The 22,990-nt window shown below is 40.4% G+C and overlaps 1 protein-coding gene across 2 annotated transcripts in view; it reads left to right on the top strand.

Moving 5' to 3' along the window:
- Positions 1-19,934, top strand: part of ppargc1b (peroxisome proliferator-activated receptor gamma, coactivator 1 beta) — a 110,588-nt gene extending 90,654 nt beyond the window's left edge. Inside the window, exons 4-12 of one of the 2 annotated variants that reach the window (XM_088344540.1) lie at positions 6,729-6,842; positions 8,939-9,848; positions 10,319-10,367; positions 11,343-11,401; positions 12,617-13,133; positions 14,344-14,401; positions 14,574-14,692; positions 16,539-16,666; positions 17,463-19,934. In XM_088344540.1, the coding sequence (XP_088200666.1) occupies positions 6,729-6,842; positions 8,939-9,848; positions 10,319-10,367; positions 11,343-11,401; positions 12,617-13,133; positions 14,344-14,401; positions 14,574-14,692; positions 16,539-16,666; positions 17,463-17,557 (2,049 nt within the window). In that variant the 3' untranslated portion in view covers positions 17,558-19,934. Of the gene's footprint in view, positions 1-6,728; positions 6,843-8,923; positions 9,849-10,318; positions 10,368-11,342; positions 11,402-12,616; positions 13,134-14,343; positions 14,402-14,573; positions 14,693-16,538; positions 16,667-17,462 lie in introns of both variants that reach the window. The other variant, XM_088344539.1, reaches the window with a different exon arrangement.
- The last annotated feature ends 3,056 nt before the right edge of the window (positions 19,935-22,990 follow it).

Genomic DNA, 22,990 nt, shown 5'->3' with positions numbered 1-22,990 from the left:
TCTAACTGTTTGTCCTGTCCCAGATCTGAACCACCAAGCGGATGTGAAATATTCGTAACTTTGATAGACTCCAGCTACAACGCTCACGTGTCCTTAAAGGAGGACGCTAAATCATTGTGCACGATGCTTAAAGGAGTTTTTCGTGTGTTTGTGTGTGTCTATGTGTGCCGGAGCTAGACCACAAAGATGCTTTTGTCCTCTGTAGCTGAAGCGTAAATATTCACCAGGCTTCACCGTTTGCATGGCTTGTTTGGAAGGTGGTATTCTATCAATCTTTAGAATTTTAATTAAGACATGCTTTTTTTATGTGATACATCAAAGTGTCGAAAGGGTTACACCAGGGGTCAGGAACCTTTTTGACTCGAAGAGTCATAAAAGCAAAACATTTGTGTTTTATTTTGAGAATGAGCTACACCATATATTTTGAAACAAAATTCAACAAAACCACTAAACACGCTCTACAGACAAAAGCTTATTATTCAGCACATTTTATTTCACTGTGTGACATTTAATGATCAAATTTATGAAATAAGAATCATGACAGAGCCTGTGTCCCAAATATCAATACACCACTTTAAACTTGTCTCCCTCCCGCAATTACCTAAGATCGTTTTGATGTTAATAACAGGTTTTAAAAAGAAGTGCAAGCTGTTATTTTGTAAAAACGTCACCAAATTCTGCAAACAAGGATCCCGACGTATTTACATTCGGTGCAGACGGCGCAGGGTGAGAGACAGGAGGAAGTGCTTGCGTTCTTTCCATAGCTCCACCCATAGCTTCGGCTCACCCAATCAAATTGCTCTGGGTGATCTTTTGGCGTTTTGGCGTATGTACAGTTTATGTGGATATTCATCTTTGGGTGTCTCAACGTAGAACACAGCTTATTTAATGAGCTTCCATTTAAATGATTCCCTAGCGATGCACAGCCAAAACGAGTTTTTTTGGTGTTACACCTTGACTGTAAATTCCAGGTAACAGTGTGTCTTATATATAGTGGACCGTACCCCAATCAGCTTGAGCATTGATTCGGCTTTGCATGCATATACTTGGCTTGTTCAAACGACATGGAGAAATTATGCACAGACACAATTTAGTCTCCGAGCCCTACGTACTCATGAAAAGAGCCTTAGGTTCTCGACACCTGAGTTACACCAACTCTTGAAAATTGGGGACATAAGGTTTTTGAAAGTCCGCTCTTTGAAAATCACCATATGCTCTTCAGAGAAGCTTTCATATATGAGGGCATTTGTAGCATGAACCAACCTGTGCTTTTTAACAATGTTATGCCCTTACACTCTTTCCTAATGTTATATAGGATAAGAAAATGTAGAGTTAGATTTCTTATATTGGAAATCGCAGCATGGCGGGGCAGTGGTTGGTGTGTGCGCGGCACAGTTCTGAGGTCATGAGATCGAACCTCCTGTGTGGAGTTTGCATGTTCTCCACGTGCTTGCGTGGGTTTCCTCTGGGCACTCCGGTTACCTCCCACATTCCAAAAACATGCATGTCAGATGAATTGGCCGGTCCAAATTGTCCCTAGGTGTGAATGAACGAGCGAATTGTCTGTCCCTGTGTGCATTGCGACAGTTCAGGGTGTCCCCTGCCCACTGCCTGAAGATAGCTGGGATGGGCTCCAGCACCCCCGCGACCCTACTGAGGATGAGCAGTGCAGATAATGAATGGATGGATGGATATTGGAAATCTCATTCTACTTCCTTCTATGAGCTTTGGTCTACAGTACACACTTCCACACTGAAGAGGTTTTGTTTTAATTACCCTATTTTCTGGACTAAGCACATTGGATCACAAGGCATGCTGTTGAATTTCTTGCAGATTTTTTTAAGTTTAATACATCAATCAGGAAAACCTAGATATGTGGGTCAAAAAATGTATTTATTTTAACTCCTTTTCTAATTTATATCTTTACCGCTTAATCTTCTGAACAGTAGCTGTTCTCAACATGGCTTTTTACAAAATAATTTATCGTTACACTTAACTCCTGTGACGTAGGACAAAGCAAATACAGCAGTTTTATTTTACAGAATCAAAGGTGGACAAGATGAAACATGTTTAAGGATAAACCAACAAAAAGTTATTTATGAGGTGCATCTATTGTCCTTTAAGCTTCAGTTCAACCGTAATGGTGATCTACTCCCCGAAAGGAACACTACATTAAACTTGCTGTTAGGGCAAGGGGGCCTCACAATATCATCCTGCAGGCTGCACCAAAATCAGGTTGCAAAACGGCACAGTGGAATTATTTAGTTCCAAAACAATACGTCTCATGACTAAAGCGTCTTGATGTTTTGACCCAAAATATGTGCACCGGTGCCTGTCCTTGAATGACATTGATGATTAAACATTCTCAATGAGAAGCAAAGCAAGCAGGTTAATCAGTTATGTTAAGAAAGAGTAGGAAGTGGGAGAGAAAATGATTAAAAGTCAAAGTCGCTTGTGCTAGAAAAAAGTTATCCCACGTTGGAATGTTTAAGGGTAGAGTGCGTTGTTTGAGATGTCCTTAAAAGGTTAAAAGTTAAATCATTTCTCTATTAAGTATGAGTTAACAATGCCCAATTGATCCCGTATACTTTATTTTTCACTGCGCTTATCTGCTTTTAGCTTACTTTTAGCAAAACTGCCCAGGGCGTAACACATTAAATAGGGAGAATGGGAAGTGGGGGGAGTGCCTGTGGGCAACGTCATGCTCGTCCCAGCACTATATATCAAAAAAAGATCTATATAAGTAGAGTCCAAACGCCAATCAAAACTCTTAGAAAGAAAAAAATTGTTTTATTTCGAACACATTTAAGAATTGCAAGTATTTGCACGCGCATCATGAACAAGCTGACTGAGGCTGCAATGATGACACACGCCAGGATGTGGCGGCATCAAGTTAAAAATTCTTTAGGGAAATACAACAGTAATTGAGCCAATAAAGAAGAAGTCCCTTAAGGCAGTTCGAATAAAATATAATTTAATGTTCCCTGGATACTATTTTTATTTATATTTTTATTGTATTTGATTTTCTTACTGATTTTTACATTTGATTTTAAAGAGCAGGGGCCAGGAAACTTTTTGACTTGAAGAGCCATCAAAGCCAAATAGTATATATATATATATATATATATATATAATATTTTTCCTCAGAATATAATTCAAGACAAAATTCAAGAAAAACCCCAAACCTGTTTACATTTCATTTCATTGTGTGACGTTTGGTAATTTGATAAAATAATGATAATGCCAGAGCTTGTGTCCCATATAAATTTAAATATATCGCTCAAAATTTGTAAAATGTCACCAAATACTGCAATTGAGGATTCCAACGTATTTACGTTCAGTACATCCAGCACAAATAAGAAAGAGTGCACCCGGTCTGCCTAGCCCATTCCTGCCGCTCAACCAATCAGATTGCTCTTAGAGCTGTTCTAGAGCTTCAAGGTAAAACGTTCGTTTTGGGTTAAAGTTGTTTCTGTGGCTTTTCATCATTAAATGTCGCAACAATGAACATCGATTGTCAATTGAGCTTCCAGATAAAAAAAATGCTTAGCAATTTACAGCCACAACAGGGTCTGTTGGTGTGACACTTTGACTGTAAACTGTAGTTAAATGTATGTCCTATATGTACTGTATCAAACCTTTGCAGATCAGAATCGCTCGGCTTTGCATGAACCAATCTATTGAAAAATTGCACAAGTCCTATCTCTGAGCCATATATACTCATGAAAAGAGCCTTAAATGGCTTGCGAGCCATGATCCCCACCTCTGTTGTAGATTAACTAACAGCCACTCAGCTTTTAAGTTGCAAGTTCCCTCTGTTTGAATGTAAACTACAGTTGGCTCCCCCAGGCCAATCGATTTGATCTGAATTAACCATCTCGAAAAGATAAAAATTTACTCCAATAATTTCGAAGACAAATTATTGTAATTAAATGTGCAGATAAACTAAGTGATTGATCAGCTAAACATTATAGATTTTAATGGGTCGTTTAAGTAATAAATGTGAGTGAATGGTTACGCCTCTTTTAGTATGGCAAACAGATTACTAGTAGTTTAACGTAGATAGGTAGGCAGGTTGGTGGGTGGTTGGCTGGGTAGGTAGGTAGGTAGGTAGGTAGGTAGGTAGGTAGGTAGGTAGGTAGGTAGGTACGTAGGTAGGTAGGTAGGTAGGTATATAGGTGGTTGTGGACGTCGGTCAGTAGTTAGGGGATTAGACTGGGTAGAAAAAGTAGAGGGATAGAGTTTCTTCAATGTGTTACACCAAATGTGATTCAATGTGAGATTGGGTGACAAAGCCCTCATTGATGGATGCTAGAAAGTCACCCAGTGTAGAGCAGATTGTGTTTGAGAGGCCCTGGACACTTGCTCGTGCTTCCGGATGCTTGTTTGGTTTTGCATGTGGCCCACACACTCTAACCTTCAGGCTCCACTCCAGGATGCTCTATGGCCACCTCCTCCGCCTCTTCTTCCTCTCATCAGCATCGTCATTGCCCTTTCAGCCAAATTGGCTCAGCTACAAAGGGGAGATGGCTATCAGTCAGACTCACAAAGCTTTTCCTCTCTAGTTCAGTCAAACGCTTCCAGGTGCTCACTTATTAGTAAAACATGCCACAGACACTTTACGTGCATGATGGGCAAAGTTAGAATGGTACCATACTAAAGCTATACTAGTACTAATCTAGAACCCAAATGCAACGTGTTTGAACAATGAGATAGTTGACAGCTAGACTGGGACTAGTAGAGCAACTGTGAACAAGATTTAATTAATTTTCTAATAAAATTACGTGTTAAAAATCTGTACCTCCAGATTGCAGTCAAGATTGTACTGAAATAGAACATGTTTTCAAAATGTTTCAAAAGTGTGCTAGACTAGCAACAAAGGTAGGTGATTGTTCGCCATACTAGTCGCGATAAATATGTATCTGACTACTCTATTAATGCTAGACAAAGGCAAGAATCCTGATCAAAAAGGAATGAAATAATTGTACACGCAATGTAGTCTAACCAAATTTGCACTTGACTACAACCATAAAACCAGTAAAACGCATTTATTTAGCTTACCTGACTACAATCCGATTTCAACCACATAAGAAAAAGTCACGCAATGCTCCAGATATGAGTACTGTACTTTTCGGACAATAAAATGAGGATTATAAGGTGCTCACCTTAAATTAATCTTATCCGAAACTATTATATAAGCTGCACCGGACTATAGAGCACATGAAATTAAAACTATGGTAAGAGAAGGTAGAATTAGAGAACATAAACCACAAAAATGCTGTTATATTGACGCATTTTCAATTATATCATACCTGTCAACCTGAACGTTTTTGCCATACAAAGTACGTTTATTATGCATTTTAAGATGTGTACGACGTACAAGAAAATCTGTACGGAAAAACGCAAATTTGTCAATTATGGGTACCATCCGGTATACACCGACTATCACGAAACGGCAAATCAATCAAGTCAAACGAGTTCGCTGCGGTATCCTCTATCTCGGTATCGTTTTTTTTCGTTGCAAACAAAGCGAGCGGTTTGATGCTACTGTGCGCATGCGTCTGCCGCCTCAGTAGCCTAGATGGTAAGGCGCCCGCTTTGAGACTGGGAGGTCGGTGGTTCGCGCCCCGGCAGAGTCATTCCTAAGACTTAAAAAGTGGTCGGCGGCGCCCTCTGTTGGCTGCGGCTGCATCGGCTCGCTACAACGGGTCAGGTGCAATCGACATTTCGTTCTGTGTACATTGTTACACAGAATGACAATACAAGGAAATTATTATTATTATTATTATTATTTCATGTGGTGGTTTAGAGAACCGGCTTTTTCGACTCAACTCATTCAAGAGAGCCGGCTCATAAACGGCTCACTTGCTTTGATGCATTATATTACGAATGATTATGTCTTTGAAGAAGTTAAGAAAAAAAGGAAGTATAAAAGGAGAAAACGAAAAAAGACAGGTTTCTGGTTATCCCTTTAATCAGTATATTGCCAACAATAATTTAAGGCAGGAAATTAATTAATAATTTGAAAAAAAAAACGGTATTATTCTACTTAATTATATTTGCATGTGCTTTTTTCTTCTACAGCGAACGTCCAAGCGACTTAATTTTTGAACTTTTTTTATAATAAACCTCATTCATGTCAAGCAACTCAGTATCTCACGACAAAATGTTAATTAACAATATATATGATATAAAGAAACGCATGTACAATATAACATGTTAAACTACATAAATAAACACGTTTGAAAAAAAATATGGTGTAAGATTATTTTGTAAGGGAAAATACGTCAGTTTGTAAGGGCATGGAGCCGTGGAGGTTGACAGGTATGATTATATGTACCGCTTTTTCTGGACCACACGACGCACTGGATTATAAGGCTCACTTTAGCATATTTGGCAATTTTTGTGTTTTTAGGTGTGCCTAATTGCCTGGAAAATATAGTAAATTATTTTTTATAGTTAAAGCAGATGGACCATGATGGTGATGATAATGATGATGATGATATGTGTCAAGTCAATTTTTATTATATCTCTTTAAAACAAATGAGTCTCATTTGGATCAACCCACCCAGATTTGACAAATACAGTATGGTATTTGTATCCTCCAATATTAGAGCCACATACTGAATATGATGATGATGTGAAGATTAAGTTCCAATAATCACACCGGTCACACCAAATTTAAATGGTAATCTAATATTTTGCTTTGTGCTTTGTCTTGTTACCAGCTGAAGATCCTGCTGCTGACTCCGCCCAACGTGCCCGTTTGCAAAAATGGCGTCCACGGGCATCGCTATACCAACAGGGGATTGCACTCACGAACAGTCCGACCTCCGGTTAAGGTGAGGAAGTAATAGTTCACAGCATAACCAAATTAGTGTCAAACTAGGGAAGAGTCATATTAACCAGAATTCAACCAACTGGGACCAGATTAGAAGGTGATCAATGCCACTTCAAGACCAGTGGACAACCCAAGGATCAGGTTGAAGTGAAACTATTATCAGGGTAGGACCAAATGAGTATTTGCCAACAACCAGATTTAAGTCACCATAGCCATATTACAAAAAAAAAAATTCAATTAAAAAAAACATAATTAAAAATCCTTGACTACAATGATCATTGGACAAGAATAGTTGTAAACTGGTTGAATTTTCCCCACCAGACAGGTTTTGTTGATGTCAGTTTACCTATGACATGAATTGTACTCCTTTAATTCTAAGATAAAAGAAAATCAATAAAATAACCTTTTAATGTCAAGTTGGTGCTCCAGATGACGTATAGAAATCCATTCAAACAGCCACCAATGCTTTCTTTTAAGTGACGCTTGCTCTTTGGCATTGTTGTTGAGTATCACACTAGCGGTTTTATTAAATTAGCCCGTCTGGGAGACTTTTAGCATCATTGCATTGCAATTCAATCCCATTTCCCCTGGCAGAGCGGCAATAAACTGCGGCATGTACACTGAAAGAGTCTTTTGGAATTCTAGACACAGCCAACCTGAATACGTTACTGATGTCTTTATTCACATTTTAATTCCGCTCTAAGGTCGTCAGGAACAACAAACAACATCCCCATACATTTCACTGTAGCCTCGTGTGTAGATCTGAGAAGAATTCAATTGCTCATAGAGAAATTGGGCATCTGCCCTGATGGTTATGTGGTACTGTCTGTCCAAGTTGAGACAGCAGAGCGTAATAGGGAATAGCACTAATCAGGGATCTTTACTAAGCATTTTTTAGACTGTAATTGTATCCCAGCACTACTCAGTATTCAGCTTTGTAGACTTTTAAAAAGTGATTTTACTATCACCTAATATATCTTGGTATTGGATTTTTATGTTAAATATTATTATTATTTAATTGTTTTTTGAATGTGTTTTTAGTTATCAGAAAGATTTGTTTTATAGCTACATAAGTTTAACTTGTATATTTTTGGGAGGCCGGGAACAGATTACTGTATTTTCACGACTATTAGGCGCACTTAAAAGCCTTTTTTTTTAAGGCTGACCATGCGCCCTATAATACAGTCCGCCTTAGATATGGATCAATATTGAGTAGCAAGATCTCGCAACTAAGGCAAGCAGTCGCTGAATAGATTTTCCCCCGTAGACCAAGTAGTCCGCGGTGTATGCTGGGATATATATATATATCGGCGTTTCATTTCCTAACAAATGTGTCAATCATCATTTGAATCGGTCACTATTGGCTAAAGTTTTTCGGAGGTAAAGGAGCTGGGTGCTTTTTAGCATTTACAGGCCCGCATAGGCTAAAGCGGGGCAAAACAAAGCCTTCAATTGGCTGAAAAAGATGAATGTGAATCACGCGTTAGGTTGACCTATGGCATGGAAAAAACATTTTTTACTAGTCTGTATTTGTAAACAGGAATTATGGGGCTAAACAGACAGCTAGCAAAAAGCAACGTCTATTGATGCAGATGTCTGCAAAAAGGAAATAGAAATTAAGAAATGGTTGGCATTTCATGAATCCCAAGAGTTTAACCTTCCAAATGATATGTGGAATGACGCATTTGAGTGATTGGTGACGTCGTATAGACACGATGTCTGAGACACGTATTTGCTCCTCTGCGAGCCGTCGGAATGTGAAGGGGTTAATAACTTTGACTGAACTATCTGACTGTTTATTTGATGTTCCCACTGTAGTGCCTTATAGTCCGGTGCGCCTTTTGTATGGAAAATATTGGACAAAAAACTATTTTTGGGGGGTGCGCCTTATAACCCATTGTGCCTTATAGTCAGGAAAATACGGTATTTGGTTTTCAGTTTTTTCGCATCTCAAGATTCGCTCATAATAAGAACAATTCTAGATGCAGGCACGATCCGGGAAGAGAATAGTTTCACATGTAGAGATATTATTGTACTGTAAAGCATCCTATAATTTGTAAGTGCATTCACTCACCCCCTCAGATGGATCCATCTCAGGTGCGGAAACAGCGCGCCATGCGTCCTGCTGGCCGCCTGTGCACAGAGCTCCATCGCCACCTCACCACATCCCGGCGAGACACCCAGGAGCCCCCAGTTGTTGATCTGGATGACGGAGAGGAAGAAGAGGAAGACGATGACGAGGACAGTGAATCAGAGGAAGACGATGAGGAAGAAGAAGAATCTTCGGGTAGCGAGGTAGAGGCAAGCCAAAGTATGGCCCCTACCGAGCCAGCCAAGCCTCAATTCAGCTCAGAAAAAGAACTGCGCTCTGTGGTGGAGCTAATCACCTACATGCACACGTACTGCTTGCCCGCACGTAAGCAGCAGGGTCTGGACCGCAAGGACCCGGCTAGGCCTCGGGCTCGACCTGATGCTGCTCGCCCATTAAAGAACTCTCACAATCGGGTAGTCTTGGTGGCAACCGGCAGCCCAAGGTTTGCCCCACGGAGACTTCCCTTCATGAGGCGGCGGGAGATGAAGACTGACTCACTTCTTCGCGAACTCCTTCAGCAAAATAGCTCGTTCGACGTGAGCAAGCCTTACGGACAGTATAGTCCACCATACACCCAAGCAGGACCGGGATGCTCTTCTTCCAACCGCACGACAGGCATCCCCACAGACCCTCCTTCTCCCGTGAGAAAAAACTCACATTGCGATGCGCCTCAAAGCCCGGCGGAGGAGGGAGGCTCATTCTCGGTCCGCCGCTCCAGACGTCTGGCTTCCTTCCCCAGCCGTTTTGCCAAAAGGCTGCGGCCCGGGCAGTCCAGGGACGGTGACGGGAAGGAAGAGCCTGACGCCGGGCAGGCGGAGGGCAAGCTTTCTCCAACCCAGGCAGGAGGGGGGACCACGACGGAAGTGGGAGCGCAAGATGAACCTACAGGGGTCACCAAAACCTCCTGCCACAACGGTGAGACCACCGGCTATGCTCTACACCAGATAATATTATGATATATTGTACCAGTTGCAAAGCATATACTAAAATGGAATAGAATAGAAGAGTCTTTATTGTCATTTATACCAACGTAGTGAACACTGTTTGCAACAAGATTAGACATGGTATTCCGGGATGAACACGTAATAAAGAACGAAAAGAGAAAAATGAGTTAAAAGAATATCAGAAAAAATAATCAGAAATATTAACAAAGTTGCTACTATACTATACTACAATATTTTGCCAATATAAAACTCTCTCTATAAGTCTTTCCATTGTTTACATTATCACTGGTGAGCTCCTTCCGAAAACGGTCTGTGGGCTACCCAGGTGTTCCTTGAGGGATATCAAGTGGCTGTGGGGACTACTTTAGTGACCCCTCCCCAAACAATACATTGTTATTTAAAAAAAAAAAAAAAAAAAAACTTTTTCCTGTGTGTTGACAGAAAAGCGAGCCTGCCTGTGTCTGCCTCTTGACTCCAGCAAGTCTACAGGGTAAGAATTTTCCTTTGCTTTGTCACACTTATGCCAGGATCATTAGTAATTTACTTGCATCAGTAGCCATCGTGTTTTGGATTTTAGCAGTCAGCCAGTAATCAAAGTCAAGAACAAATGCATGTAGGAGATCTAGATTGAGTTCTCTCTAGAAGTATGTGAGCTTGAGAAAGGTCAACAAAGAGATCTTGAAGGCTTGATTAGGTATGAAGTTGCAATAGAGGTCACCGTAAGAAACCTTGGTCTCCAGAGGCATCCTTGAGAAGATCAATCTAGGCCCAATATGCATCAATGGCACTGAAAGAGTGAGTCAATTTCCATACCTTGAGTGAATTTACTGTACAATTCCAGGACCGATTCAGATCTTTGAACAAGAACCCTGTGTGGTCTTCCAAAAAGCTCTTTTGAGGATTTCTTGGAAGTCTTTTATAAAAGGTGCGGTGTAAGTCATTTGAATAGGTGTGCCCATGGGAGACATATATACATGATTTCACTTTGAAGTACAACCGGTAATTGAAACCCCGCGTCCAAATGAATACGCATGGCTTTGCCAGGTTGTCATTGCCTATCCGAGCGACCCAATATTGATGCATTGTAATCCAAAACAGATTGTACTCCAAGATGCTTAATGATTCTGACTGTAATCCGAGTTCAGATGGGTGTGGCATCCTCCCTGCCATCGCTTTTCCTCATTAACTTCCCGCTGGCGTACCTGGAGCATCTCCAACTCCCTCTGAATTCTGCACTGAACGCGTTTCCCTGGCATGAGTCCACCCTTCACATTAGCCTGCCTTTTCTGAACGTCCACTGTCTGTTTTGTGTGTGTGTGAATGTGTGTTCGGTGTGCTCGTGGAACCAAAAAATAGAAGAAGAATGGTGTCTAGGCCTGAATGGTTGGCTGTGATGAGAACAGAGGGGTCATGATGAAAAGTGTTTTACTTGATTCTCTTCTTTTGTGTTTTTCCATGACTGAAGAGAGTTCAGCAGCAAGACTTTTGAACAGACGCTGGGTGTGGATCTTTGCGGAACTGCAGGTAAATGTCAAGTCATTCAAAGTAATCCCAAATCCCTAATCATGTAAAATGTGAGGAAATAGTATATGTTTTTTCATAAAATCACCGCTATTTTCCAATTATTTTCCGAGATAATGCATTTTGAAGCCACCATATCTTGTCTTTGTCATCTGAGCTGTGACTTCATTGGAGTAAAACCAGCACGCTTGAAAGCCAGTCGCCATATTGTTTTACGTTTTGATTAGTCGAAGAGGTTACGAGTTTTGGTCGTTTTGTGGGGCAATGCCTAGGCGTTGTGAGGCTGATAAATGAAGTAATGGTAGAGCTTTACGGTGTTAGACTTTTTCAGTAGCCGAAAAACAAAAACGTTGCGAGATATTTGACAATTCAGGCTGAATATCCAAGTGGGGAGAGGCCATCAAAGTCATCGTTGTTGTGTTGACAACCGTGGGTGTTGTCGCGTGCAGTTTGTGGAACACTCGAAGCCTGCACCGTCACTAAAACGGAGTTTTGTGCCAAAGTGAATTCTAAATACACTAAACATTGAAAAATATTGTTCATGAGGGAATAAACAATACACCAAGACAATGTTTATGTGATATTTGCAGTGCAACATCTATATGTTACAACAGTGGGTATATTTACTCCGTCGGTCTTTAGTATGGCCCATTCCCATCGGTGTGTTTCGTATGTGAACTGAACGTCATAACGAACTGTTTTAAAATAATTCTATGATAAAAGGACAGAAGCTAGTAATTAGACCGAACGCTATATCAGAAGAAGATTATTAAACACAAGCTATCAATATGTGTCTAGGAAACAATCCCTCTTTCTCTCCTCTTCGTGGCGATTGTTAAGTCATTGTTGTCCCTCGCCTCAATACGGCTTTATATAAAGTTATCTGGCACTATAACAGTTTTTTTCTCTAGACATACTATATCTGTCAGGGACGTTTTTTTGTCATAATCGTCCATAAAATCGGTCAGTCTTTTTCATTTTGAAAGTGTTTTGTTCCTTCAATGACATCACAGCTCTGGAGGAAATACGCCAGATAGGTCAACTTTAAGACTAAGTTTCTCGAGTACCATGGTGGGTAGAATATTTTGCAACATGTTTGCATAACTGTGGGAAGGATCACTACATGTTCTGTGCCAAATTAAAAAAAAATCTATTGGGAAATACCTTAAAAGGAGGACCCTTTGAACACCTTTTAATAATAAATGCAATCCCCTGCAGGTCTGACGCCACCTACAACGCCGCCTCACAAGCCAGTTGAGGATGACCTCTTCAAACCTAGCGAGACCAGGAAGGACGGCGAAAGAAACGTCGACGGTGAAGAATCTGTTCAAGCTGTCCGAGGTTCCTGGCTGGGCCGGGCTCATCAACGCAAACTCCCGGAGCAGACTGAGCTTTACGCTCAGCTTCGCCGCATGGGGCAGGCCGGGGACGGCGAAGCCTGCCGGGACTTTGGCGACCACGACTATTGCGCGCCCAGCCTCGGGGAATCACGGCGCCGGAGCGTTGCCATGCTGGGGGCCCTGCTGCAGGGGGCTGGCGACCCAGGGCCTGAAAATACTGTTTGCTCGGACGTAAGCGAGCCGCCGACATCGTCACCGACCCAGCCCGATTGCCAATCGGAGGTCACTACGCCTCCTACCTCAGAGGAAGAGGCGGAGTGCTCTGCAGCGTCCCGCTCGCCCTCGCCATCCATTCATGTTTGTCCAGACTCCCCTGCTAGCAAGGCCGACTCCAGGTAAACGAAAGGGTTTGACTAACATACTTTATATTACGTTACTTTTTTTGCGACATTTTGTACGTCTTTACAAACGGTGCGGCATAATCACTGGCAAAAACAGGTTTTTCCAACATGATTCATATATTTTCCTACAGGAGCATAACCGGATGTTTGACAGTTCTTTCTTAAATATTAACAACGTACTCACAATATTTCTACTTTTTAACCCACAAATCAAGTCCGCAATTTATACAATTTAAACAGCAGTGGAAATTATTCATCAAAAACGCTTTACTTGTCTTTCCTTATCGTCGGCAACAATGAAAGGTCACTGAGGTTTCCTTTAATTGTCGAGGAATGATAAAAAGTGAATGCAATTTTGCCCATTACAGCAGCAACCACCAAGGACAACAACACAAAAAGAGACTTCTGTGTTTCGATCTGGATCTCTTCTCCAAAGTGTGATTGTCCTGGGACTGTCATCTAGAAAGATAAAGGCCAAAGTTTATGCGAAGCAGCCTTTACTGGTGTTTTCTTTCGACGCAGTAGAAAATATATGATAGTCTTTGGGGTTGCTTGTTATGTAGCCTGGCTGTAGCGTTAGGACGGACCTGCTTTCTCTCTCTTAATTTCTTCCCGGACACAATAACAATCCTCGTAGCACTTGCTGGTAATCATCATTTTCTTGCGCTGTTCTGACTTTTCTTCAGAGTCCAATTTAATTGATGAATTTTATTTCAATGCAACAAGATGCTAAAATACCAGCTGTAGCCCTGCTTCAAAGTTTGTTTTGGGTGGACACATTGACTGGTGCACCTGCCCGACTGACAGCATACACCATGCCCGCCAAGCACACACACACACACACACACCTTGGCAACTTGCCCCCGTGATAGCTTTTGTTGTGTGTTGTCTGCTGCAGAACACTCTAAATCCTCCCAGTATTGAAACTGCCATAAAGCAAGGGATTACTGCACATACACAAGTGAACGGCTACTTCAAAATTGATAAAACCCAAAAGAACGAAAGCATAACTTGATCAAGAAAAATGCCATTCCCGTTGAAGAGTGATTCACTTCCGTCTCATAAAAATTCCAAATAATTGCACAAGGTTTACTGGTTGTGCACGGAATGATGATGAAAACGAAGTGTTTAGTTTTTTTCCATTTGTTTGAGTTTGTTGCACTCATTTGCTCCTTTTTTCAACTAGTTTTTCTCCCATCCTCAGTGAACAACAGGAGATGTGCCCAGACGACGAGCAAAAGAAGATAACGAAATCCGAAGAGGTACAAATTGTTCCGGTCCAACTCTGTAGTGAATCACTACAAGTTTGCTTGTCTGTGTGTGTGTGTGTGTGTGTGTGCCGAGACAACATCTGCAATGCTAAAACCTCCCACGTCCGTCTGTGTGCTTTCTCTCACCCGTTGCTAACCGTTGCTATGGTTTCCCTGTTGCCAGGAGAACTGTCAGGTGTTCTACATCCACAACCTGCCCAGCAGCATGACCCAGAACATGTTGAGGAAGCGTTTCCAGGTGTTTGGCACCGCTGAAGACTGCAAAGTCATCATCTGTAATGAGTATGTGACCAGACCAAGTACTTTTTAAATCCACTAATCCACACATTACACGAGAGTAGCTGACAACGCCAAAATCTTGACACCTTTTTCTGAAAATCTTCGAGGTCCTCTATTTCCAATTAAGGCTACCATTTCCGGCTCCTTTTGACCATTTCCTACACTTAAAGAACTGTACTCAGCAGTTTCATGTAGCGATGATGAATGGAAAATGTTTCTAAAATAAGCTTTCTTCAATCCACTGCTAGCCTAGACATACAAGTATTAAATACCTCTATTGCAGTCAATGACAAGTAAAGGTTACATAAATTACTTTCAACATTTTTATGACATAAAATCCGTGTCTATATTGAAGTAACCTAAAAAAAAAACCTGCTAACAAGGCCCAATGTAGGTTACATTAAAGAGAGAGTGTCAATTATTTGATCATTTTCTATCGCTGTATGGTTCGGTGCTACCAAAAACAAGAGCTAAAAATCACAAGGGAGAATACAAACTACGGATACTCAAAGTACCCAAAACGCACCATTGTACTTCTCCTTATTTCCCCCTTTTTTTTTTTTAAGTTTTTTGTGTACCTGTAGCAGCAAGATGGCAAACAATTAGACCCCTTTAGCTGTTATATAGAATAAATGCTCATTTCTAGACCTATGAGAATTTTTAAAAGTGTGTTTTTGTATGTATTAAGTTTAAAGTTTAGTAGACACCTTAAATAAGGTGAGGACAGCGAGAGAAACCTTCAGATAAGAAAGTGACACCTGTTCTAAAGGCCTTATACTGAGCCTTTTATGTTTAATAAATCTTCAAAGTTACAAAAAGATCAGCCCTAAGGGGTATGGAATTATAATTAAAATGACAAACCACTGTGCAAAATAATAGACATAACAACAAACAATGACCTAATATACCAAACAACTTTGCACAATAATAATAGACAAAATAACAAACAGCCCTGGCATCCTCAGCAAACCTATTTGTAGATGTCCTAAAAAAACCCAGAATGATTAATCAAATCACAACACAGAAAAACAGTCAATCGATTATTACTGTAACATACATTAAATGATTTACTTAACGTTATGTTAGTTAATGTATTTTTGCATATCATTAAAATCAATTGTTAATTACGTTTTTTTTACCACTAAGGGCGGCAAATAATACACACGATCTCTTTAAGGAGTTCTTTAAAGGTGGATTTTAGGTGAGTGCCACAAAATTTACATGCTGCTTTAATATACCACTGTCTGCCATTTAGTGGCCAATAATGATATGCCGACCTAAATCCAGTTGGCCCATGAAAAGTAAAATTTTGCTAAAAGTATAGAGCCATTGAAATTCAGAATACAATATATACATTTTTTGCAGTGAATTCAAAACAATAAGTAATCTCCCCTTGAAGTTTAAAGTTTATTAAACACCTCGAAATAAGGAGAGAAGACATCAATGGATTCTGATCTTGCAAAGGGAGGACAGGGAGGAAGTAATACTTTAGAAAAGAAATGTCAACCTGTTCTAACGGCTTTCCCCTGATTCCTTTGCTTTTATTAAATCTCCTACCTTACAAATGCAAATCTGCCCGATAGGGTGTGGAATTCAAAAAACAGCAATGCGATTGGTCGATAGTGATATACAATTTCAAAACAATGAAGAACACTGCAATAATAGCAAAAATTACTGACTGGCATCTGATGCATAACAGAATGAACTTGTCACTTCTAGAATAGCTAGCAGGAGCTGCTAGACATGTTTTCTCTCATTATGTCTACAGATACTGTTGAGATCCAGTTTTTCCATCACTCCACAGGATCATTTTTTTAAAAAATCTGTCTCTTCCACTGTATGCCAACAGGGAGCGCTGTGGTGTAATAAAGATCCGCCATTCCGGTATTCAGCGGCACAGGCGGGAGCGTGAGAATGTTTTCCCGAGCACACCTGTGAGTGGGAGGAGACTGACCAGGAAGCGCTACATTGACCTTGGTAACTACCTATCGAACGACTACCGTAAATTTCAAGCACGGTGGCCTTAAATACCGTTTAATCTTGAAGCGGCACCGAAGAAAATGGCGAGCCCTTTATTTTCAGCAACACGTGTGCTCTAAATACAAAACACAGCAGTGGAAACATTTATGACGCCCTTCTAGAGGAGGAATTAGTCAAAGTTTTTTCCAACATTATTCATATGATCCATCTATCTATCTATCTATCTACCTTGGTCATATCCCTCAAGGGAGGTGACCAAAAGCAAGACAAACATACAAAACAAAGAAAATAAAGGGTAAAATAGCTTATGATGCATAACAGTAACAAAACGGGATGTTTTGAAAGTATTTGATTTAATATTTATGCCATACTCACAATATTTAAACTATTTCAACCCAGAAATCATGTCCTCAATTCATGCATCTGAATTGAATATCAATGGAAGTAATATATCAAGATGGCTACACTTCTCTCCGTATCATCGAGGTCAATGTCAGGTCCCTGAAGTTTCCTTTAATCCTCAAAGAACGATAACAAGCAAATGCAATTTGGTCCGGTCCTGCGGCAACCATCAATAACAACACAAAAAGATAGGGATACTGTATAACTGGTTACGAGGAAGATTTTAGTCGCACGCCAACTTGGGATATCGAAACATTCGTAAGATGGGTGGATCAGTAGTAGAGGCACCACTGTATTTTAGTTGATGTATCAGAACATATCTCCTTAGCACCTTTTAAACCTCTGACCACTTTTCGTGCCTGATTATCATTTCTGACTTCGTTTGTTCCAGACGAGGCCGGTCCGGGCCCGGTCAAGAGCAAGTACGACGCGCTGGACTTTGACACTCTTCTTAAGGAGGCCCAGAAGTCGCTGCACCACCGCTGACTGTTTCGCCCGCGTTGGCCCCGCGCCGCGACTGTCCCGCCTTATTAAATGCCGCAACCCCGCAACATCAGAAAGAAGTGGTACGCACCGCTCCACGCAAAAATGTTTACATTTATAAAAAGAAAAACCACGGGAATAAAGCGTCAACGTGAACTTTTTTTCGTTCGGGAGGGAATGGCGGCTACCTTGAGCTAAGAGTCCAGCCGCGGCGCTAATCCGTGCCGAGAGACCTCCGTAGCAAATTATTGTCGTGTGCGTGTGTTTGTTTGTGTGTCTCTGTGTGGAATTTAAAAAATCCGGGTGGCGGGCGGAGTGCTATCACTGTAAAACAAAAAATAACAAACAAAAAAAATGCATACCTTGTGTGTGGTTGTTGAAAAAAAAAGGAAAAAGAAACCCACTTTGTTGGATGTTCTACGTGGAAAAAAAGCTGTCGTGTGTGTGCAAAGAGTATAACGTTCAATGTTAAAAGGTTGGCAAAAGTTTACAAAAATGAAGATTTTATTTCTTGTTTTGTAATTGTAGTGCTTCCTTGATTTGATCTATGCACCCTTGGGAGGATTTTTCTGCTTTACCTGCTGTCACCGTCAATGCGAAATCCCCAAACCCCGGTATTTGTAAGGCGCCCCCTACTGGCCCTTGTTTGGGTAGAGACAGGGAAAACAGACCTCAAATCCTTTGTGGGAATGCTTTATCTGAAGAGTAAGAGTCTAATGTTACACTATGATTAGCTTTTTTTTTTAAAATACGGTACTTGAAACGGTGCTAGCATTAGCTTTAGCCAAAAAACAATCGCAGGCGCACTGCACATCTCTATGTTTAGTTAGAAAATGCCCTTCAAGTAAGCATCAGTCATTTAGTACAGTCTCCCTTGATTACTGTAAACATTCATTTTTTTACTTCTTTCTATTGAAGGGTCTATCCTTTAGGACTTTGAAGCTTTTTAGCATTAGCTTTAGCTTGTTAACCCAACTGCACAGTGAATCATTTTTACATATACTATAAGCCTTAGTAAGCTATCTTGATTTAGACTCCATGATTTAATTTTTCCAGCTAGAAAGACCATTGCATACCTTTCATTTCACTGACATTCTGCTAACAGGGCCACTGCGCTTCTTGTCTGAAATTGACGGTAAAGTAGGAATTTTAACAATTTTTCAAACACAAACAAGAATGAGTACACACTCTTGAGTACTCACTGACAGGGTTGGGTAGGGTTACTTTAACTTGATTACTCTCAATTACTTTTGGATTACTCCAATACCAAATATGTTAACAAGAGACAAAAGAAACTAAATATGAATAAAATTGCGACTCACAACATGTGGTAAGCTTTCTCTCCTGGCTTTGATCTCTTTGATCTCCGGCAAAACTAACATAAAATGCGACAGAAACAAAATGAAAATAAATCCAAACAGCTTGCCAACATCATAGTTGCCGTTCCATGTATTCCGTTACTCCCCAAGCCTGCACAAAATTAGTAATTTTATTCATATTTAGTTTCTTTTGTCTTTTATTAGCATATTTGGTATTGGAGTAATCCAAAAGTAATTGAAAGTAATCAAGTTAAAGTAACCCTACCCAACCCTGCTCACTGATAACCAGTGGTGGGCTGTGCATTTCACACCTAGGCCCTCGGTAGGGCTACATCTGAATCGACCAAACCCTCAAACACTATATAACATTTACTTCAGCTACAGCTGTGACACATCTAAAAAAAGCATCAATCATAACCTCAAATTTTACGCACCAAAAATAATTTTTATTTTTGCACAAAATCCTTCTTCCTTTATTTCCTCGAGAAGATTTCAATTACTCTGTCGTACGGATTATCCATGTGTTTTGGTTCCGTCATATTTCTGGCATACGTTTTTCTTCAAAGTAGGGCTGAAAATGTACACGGAAGCAGTGGTCACAGGGATCTTTTTCTTCACCTTTTTGTTGCAATTTTTCTGTTACCGCCAGAGTTCGTGAAACAGCTGACGAATCCTAAGACCTTCTACAAGGTCCTGACTACACGGAGTCAAAATCTGAACCAACAGTTTTATCGTCACTTATGTTATGCCTCAGGTCCTGCAGAACTGATTTTTGAAAGCTTCCGGGTAGATTACAGACCCTGGCATCGAGTTATAGCTGAAATATGTTTGGGTAAATGCATAAATATGAAAATACACCTCCCAAAGTAGAACAATTAAATGAAACTGAAATATAATTTGGAATTATTCATTAAGTATCCTTGGAGAAAATATAATTAACAACACGTGTTTCAAATATTATTTGGCCAAAAGGAAAGGCCCCGACAGCCCATCACTGCTGATAATAATCCCAAATACCAAGACTACATTACTTTTAAAACTCCCATTAGAAATACGGCTAACTGATTGGGTAGTATCTATCTGATTTTTTAGCTTTATCCGATAACACACATTATTTGTACACAAATTCATTCACAATCTGAAAGAACTTTAGCGAACATGTTTTTCATCCAATGCTAGCATTAGCTTTATTTAGCAAGTCAGTTTACTGAAAAAGTCAGTAAAGGTGTAGCATTCCCACATTAAAGGCTGGTGAAATGTCTAATCGACCAATGCAACATGTCTTGTTTACATCTAATCTGCAGCTTGCTTTGTTCGGGTCGCGGGTGGAAGAGATCAATATGATTGGTCACCAGTGGCGGTGGCGCTGTAACAGAAAATCACCCAGCCCCACCTCCGACTGACTTGTATTGGTTGGATCTGATAGAATGTATTTGTCATTCTGAATGTAAACATCCCCTTTAGCGGCAGTTGGTTGCACACAATGTGACCAGTGGGAGGCGCCCACCCCAAAAATACCTAAATAAAAGGGAAAGGAGCGTTGAAGGAAGCATGAAAATGAGCCGGGTGGTGTAAGCTGAGCATCTCTACCTCACGTCCATGCGCCGATGCTCTCGCCGCCGTCTGCAAATCCCGCCTGGGTTCATTCTAAAGCGTGGTCTGCACGCCACCATTTTCGTAGTCTTAGAAAGATGACATCTTGCCTCCGATATGCTATAGCTATCAGACCGCAGCATACATCTTTAACACAAAACTTAGCATTAGCCGTAGCTCAAAATGGCTGCCGCTGATTGATGCCCCGGCACCAAAATGGCGGCGTGCAGAAGGCTTTAGTTGAAAGCACTTCCACTCCTTGCCAAAATAAGACGCAGCTCTGTGTGATTTTCCTGGTCTTTCCACAACTTATCTAAAAACACGTACACGCACGCACACACGAACGTTGAATGTTTACATCATGGTTTACATAAAGAGAAACTAATATAAGATGATATAGACATATAAATATATATTAACATACACACACATACGGTATGTCTTATAAAAATGTAATGTGTACATAGCACTAAACGATGTTTTATTTTGGCAGCGGCGGCAGGATGTCAAAGAAACGTTGACGTAACTTGACACACAAAGTCCGACACTGTTCCAAAAACAGGCGTTTAAAGTCCCTTTAGTCGATCACTTTTGTTTAGTTGTATCTGTTTTTTTTCGTTTTGTTTTCGTGTTGTTGGATGCAATACCAAGAATGGTCACCAGGAGGAATGTGATCGACACGTGTACAAAAATCAATAGTAATCTTGCACACTTTTTACGTCCTGGTTGGGATTGTCGGGGGGGTAAGGAGATCGTTAAGGGGAGGGTGAGAGGCCGATGATGATTATGATGACTGTGATGACCATGGAAACAACACTTTTGTGGTAGTAAATTTGCACAAAAGTCACCTGTAATTTCATCCCCTCATCTTGCAGACGTAAGCTTACTGTATGCATTCGCTAACATGCATCAATTTGCAATACAAATATTCTTCATATATGTAAAAACCAACTGGCATCAAATCACTCTTGCAGTTACATAAATCTACATGCACAATCATGTTTCAAAACAAATTTACACCGACTTACATACGTGCACACTCTAAACAAACGTACACAGAGCGTCACATACATAAATGTCTTTTCACAAATATACTGGCAAACTTGCATGCACATCACCTTAGTCATCATGATTATGACAACTTTAATGATCCAGAGTATAAAGGACCTTAAAAACATAAACTTACACCAAAACACATCCAGAAACTTAAGTCAAACTCAAGTAAGCGCATGAACTGTCCATCTTACAAACATCGACACAAATTCACCCACTCCGGTTATGTTACATATTCCAATTGCTAAGTGAAGCGCACTCCTATTTGTGCTTCTAGCGTTAGAGTTGCGCAGGCACTATTTGGAGGTTAGTGTTTCAAAAACGTTTGATAATTTTGCCGTATTGGGCTTTGAATTCCTCATGTGCGCATGCCACGGGAAAACGGTAACTGCTCTTTTCCACAACGCATGCACTCTAAATACAAAACACGGCGTCGCCCTCTGCAAACATTTCAGATGCCCTTATAGGGGATAGATAATGTGATTTTTATTTCTATGAGCCAACATTATTCAGATAAATTATAACAGGAGCAAAACAAATAGTTTTACGATATTTATAATATTTTCAATGTACTCATGATATTTCAACTTTTTCACTTGCAAATTAAGCAAAATCCTCAATTTATACATCTGAATTAAACTGCAGGGAAAGTTACAAGGTCCTTTAGATTTTATCAGACTTCCCTTTAATCCTCAAGGAACAATGACAAACAAATTCAATTTGGTCCAATACTGTAGCAACCACTAATGACCAAAACAGAAAGAGACGACCACTTACGTTTTTGTGGCAATCTGGCCCTGTTCTCCATAGTTTGGTTCATTATGAGGATGTCAAAAATGCCCTAACGTTGTCGTCAAGAATTATAGGGTTTTTGACACATTTTTCACTGCGCAGCATTCATTTGTAGTAAATTCCATACATTACAGACTACAAAGCACTCCTGATTAAGAGCTGTATCCACAAATTTAAGGAAGAAAATCAACTTTGTTTTGTACAAGTCACACCAGATTATAAGCCGCAGGATCAAACAGAAAAAACAAGGAATACATATACGTCTATTTTTCACATTTTAAAAATCAGCGGGGAAATGTCTAGGAAAGAAAAGTAACACATTGTTCTGTCATTTAGTCACTCATTTGCAGACTGTGTCAACAGCTGTCAGTCTTAATCAAGTAGTGCAGCAGTCAATCTTGAGTAAATTTGCATTAATTTATCCACAGGAGTACGACAAAGTCCTGCTCAAAACAAAACTCAATGCACTGTCCTGACTAAAATACACAAGCCCACACAATCACAAGACGCTTGCTGTGTCCCATCTTGCAATTTTTGACCCCTTTAACTTCTCCTGGTGTCATCACGTCAACATTCATCAAACTATTTTCCAATCAGGATTACCCCTCCGAAATTGCCCCCCGTCCCGTCCCGTCCCCACCAAGGACGTTATTTTTCAAAACTCTTTTTTCAATAGCCA

Source organism: Urocampus carinirostris, chromosome 9 (assembly GCF_059441175.1).
Source record: "Urocampus carinirostris isolate Australia breed hairy pipefish chromosome 9, RoL_Ucar_1.0, whole genome shotgun sequence".
In the NCBI taxonomy this organism is placed as follows: Eukaryota; Metazoa; Chordata; class Actinopteri; order Syngnathiformes; family Syngnathidae; genus Urocampus; species Urocampus carinirostris.
The sequence above is the reverse complement of the archived record's forward strand: the minus strand, read 5'-3'. Positions and strand labels throughout refer to the sequence as shown.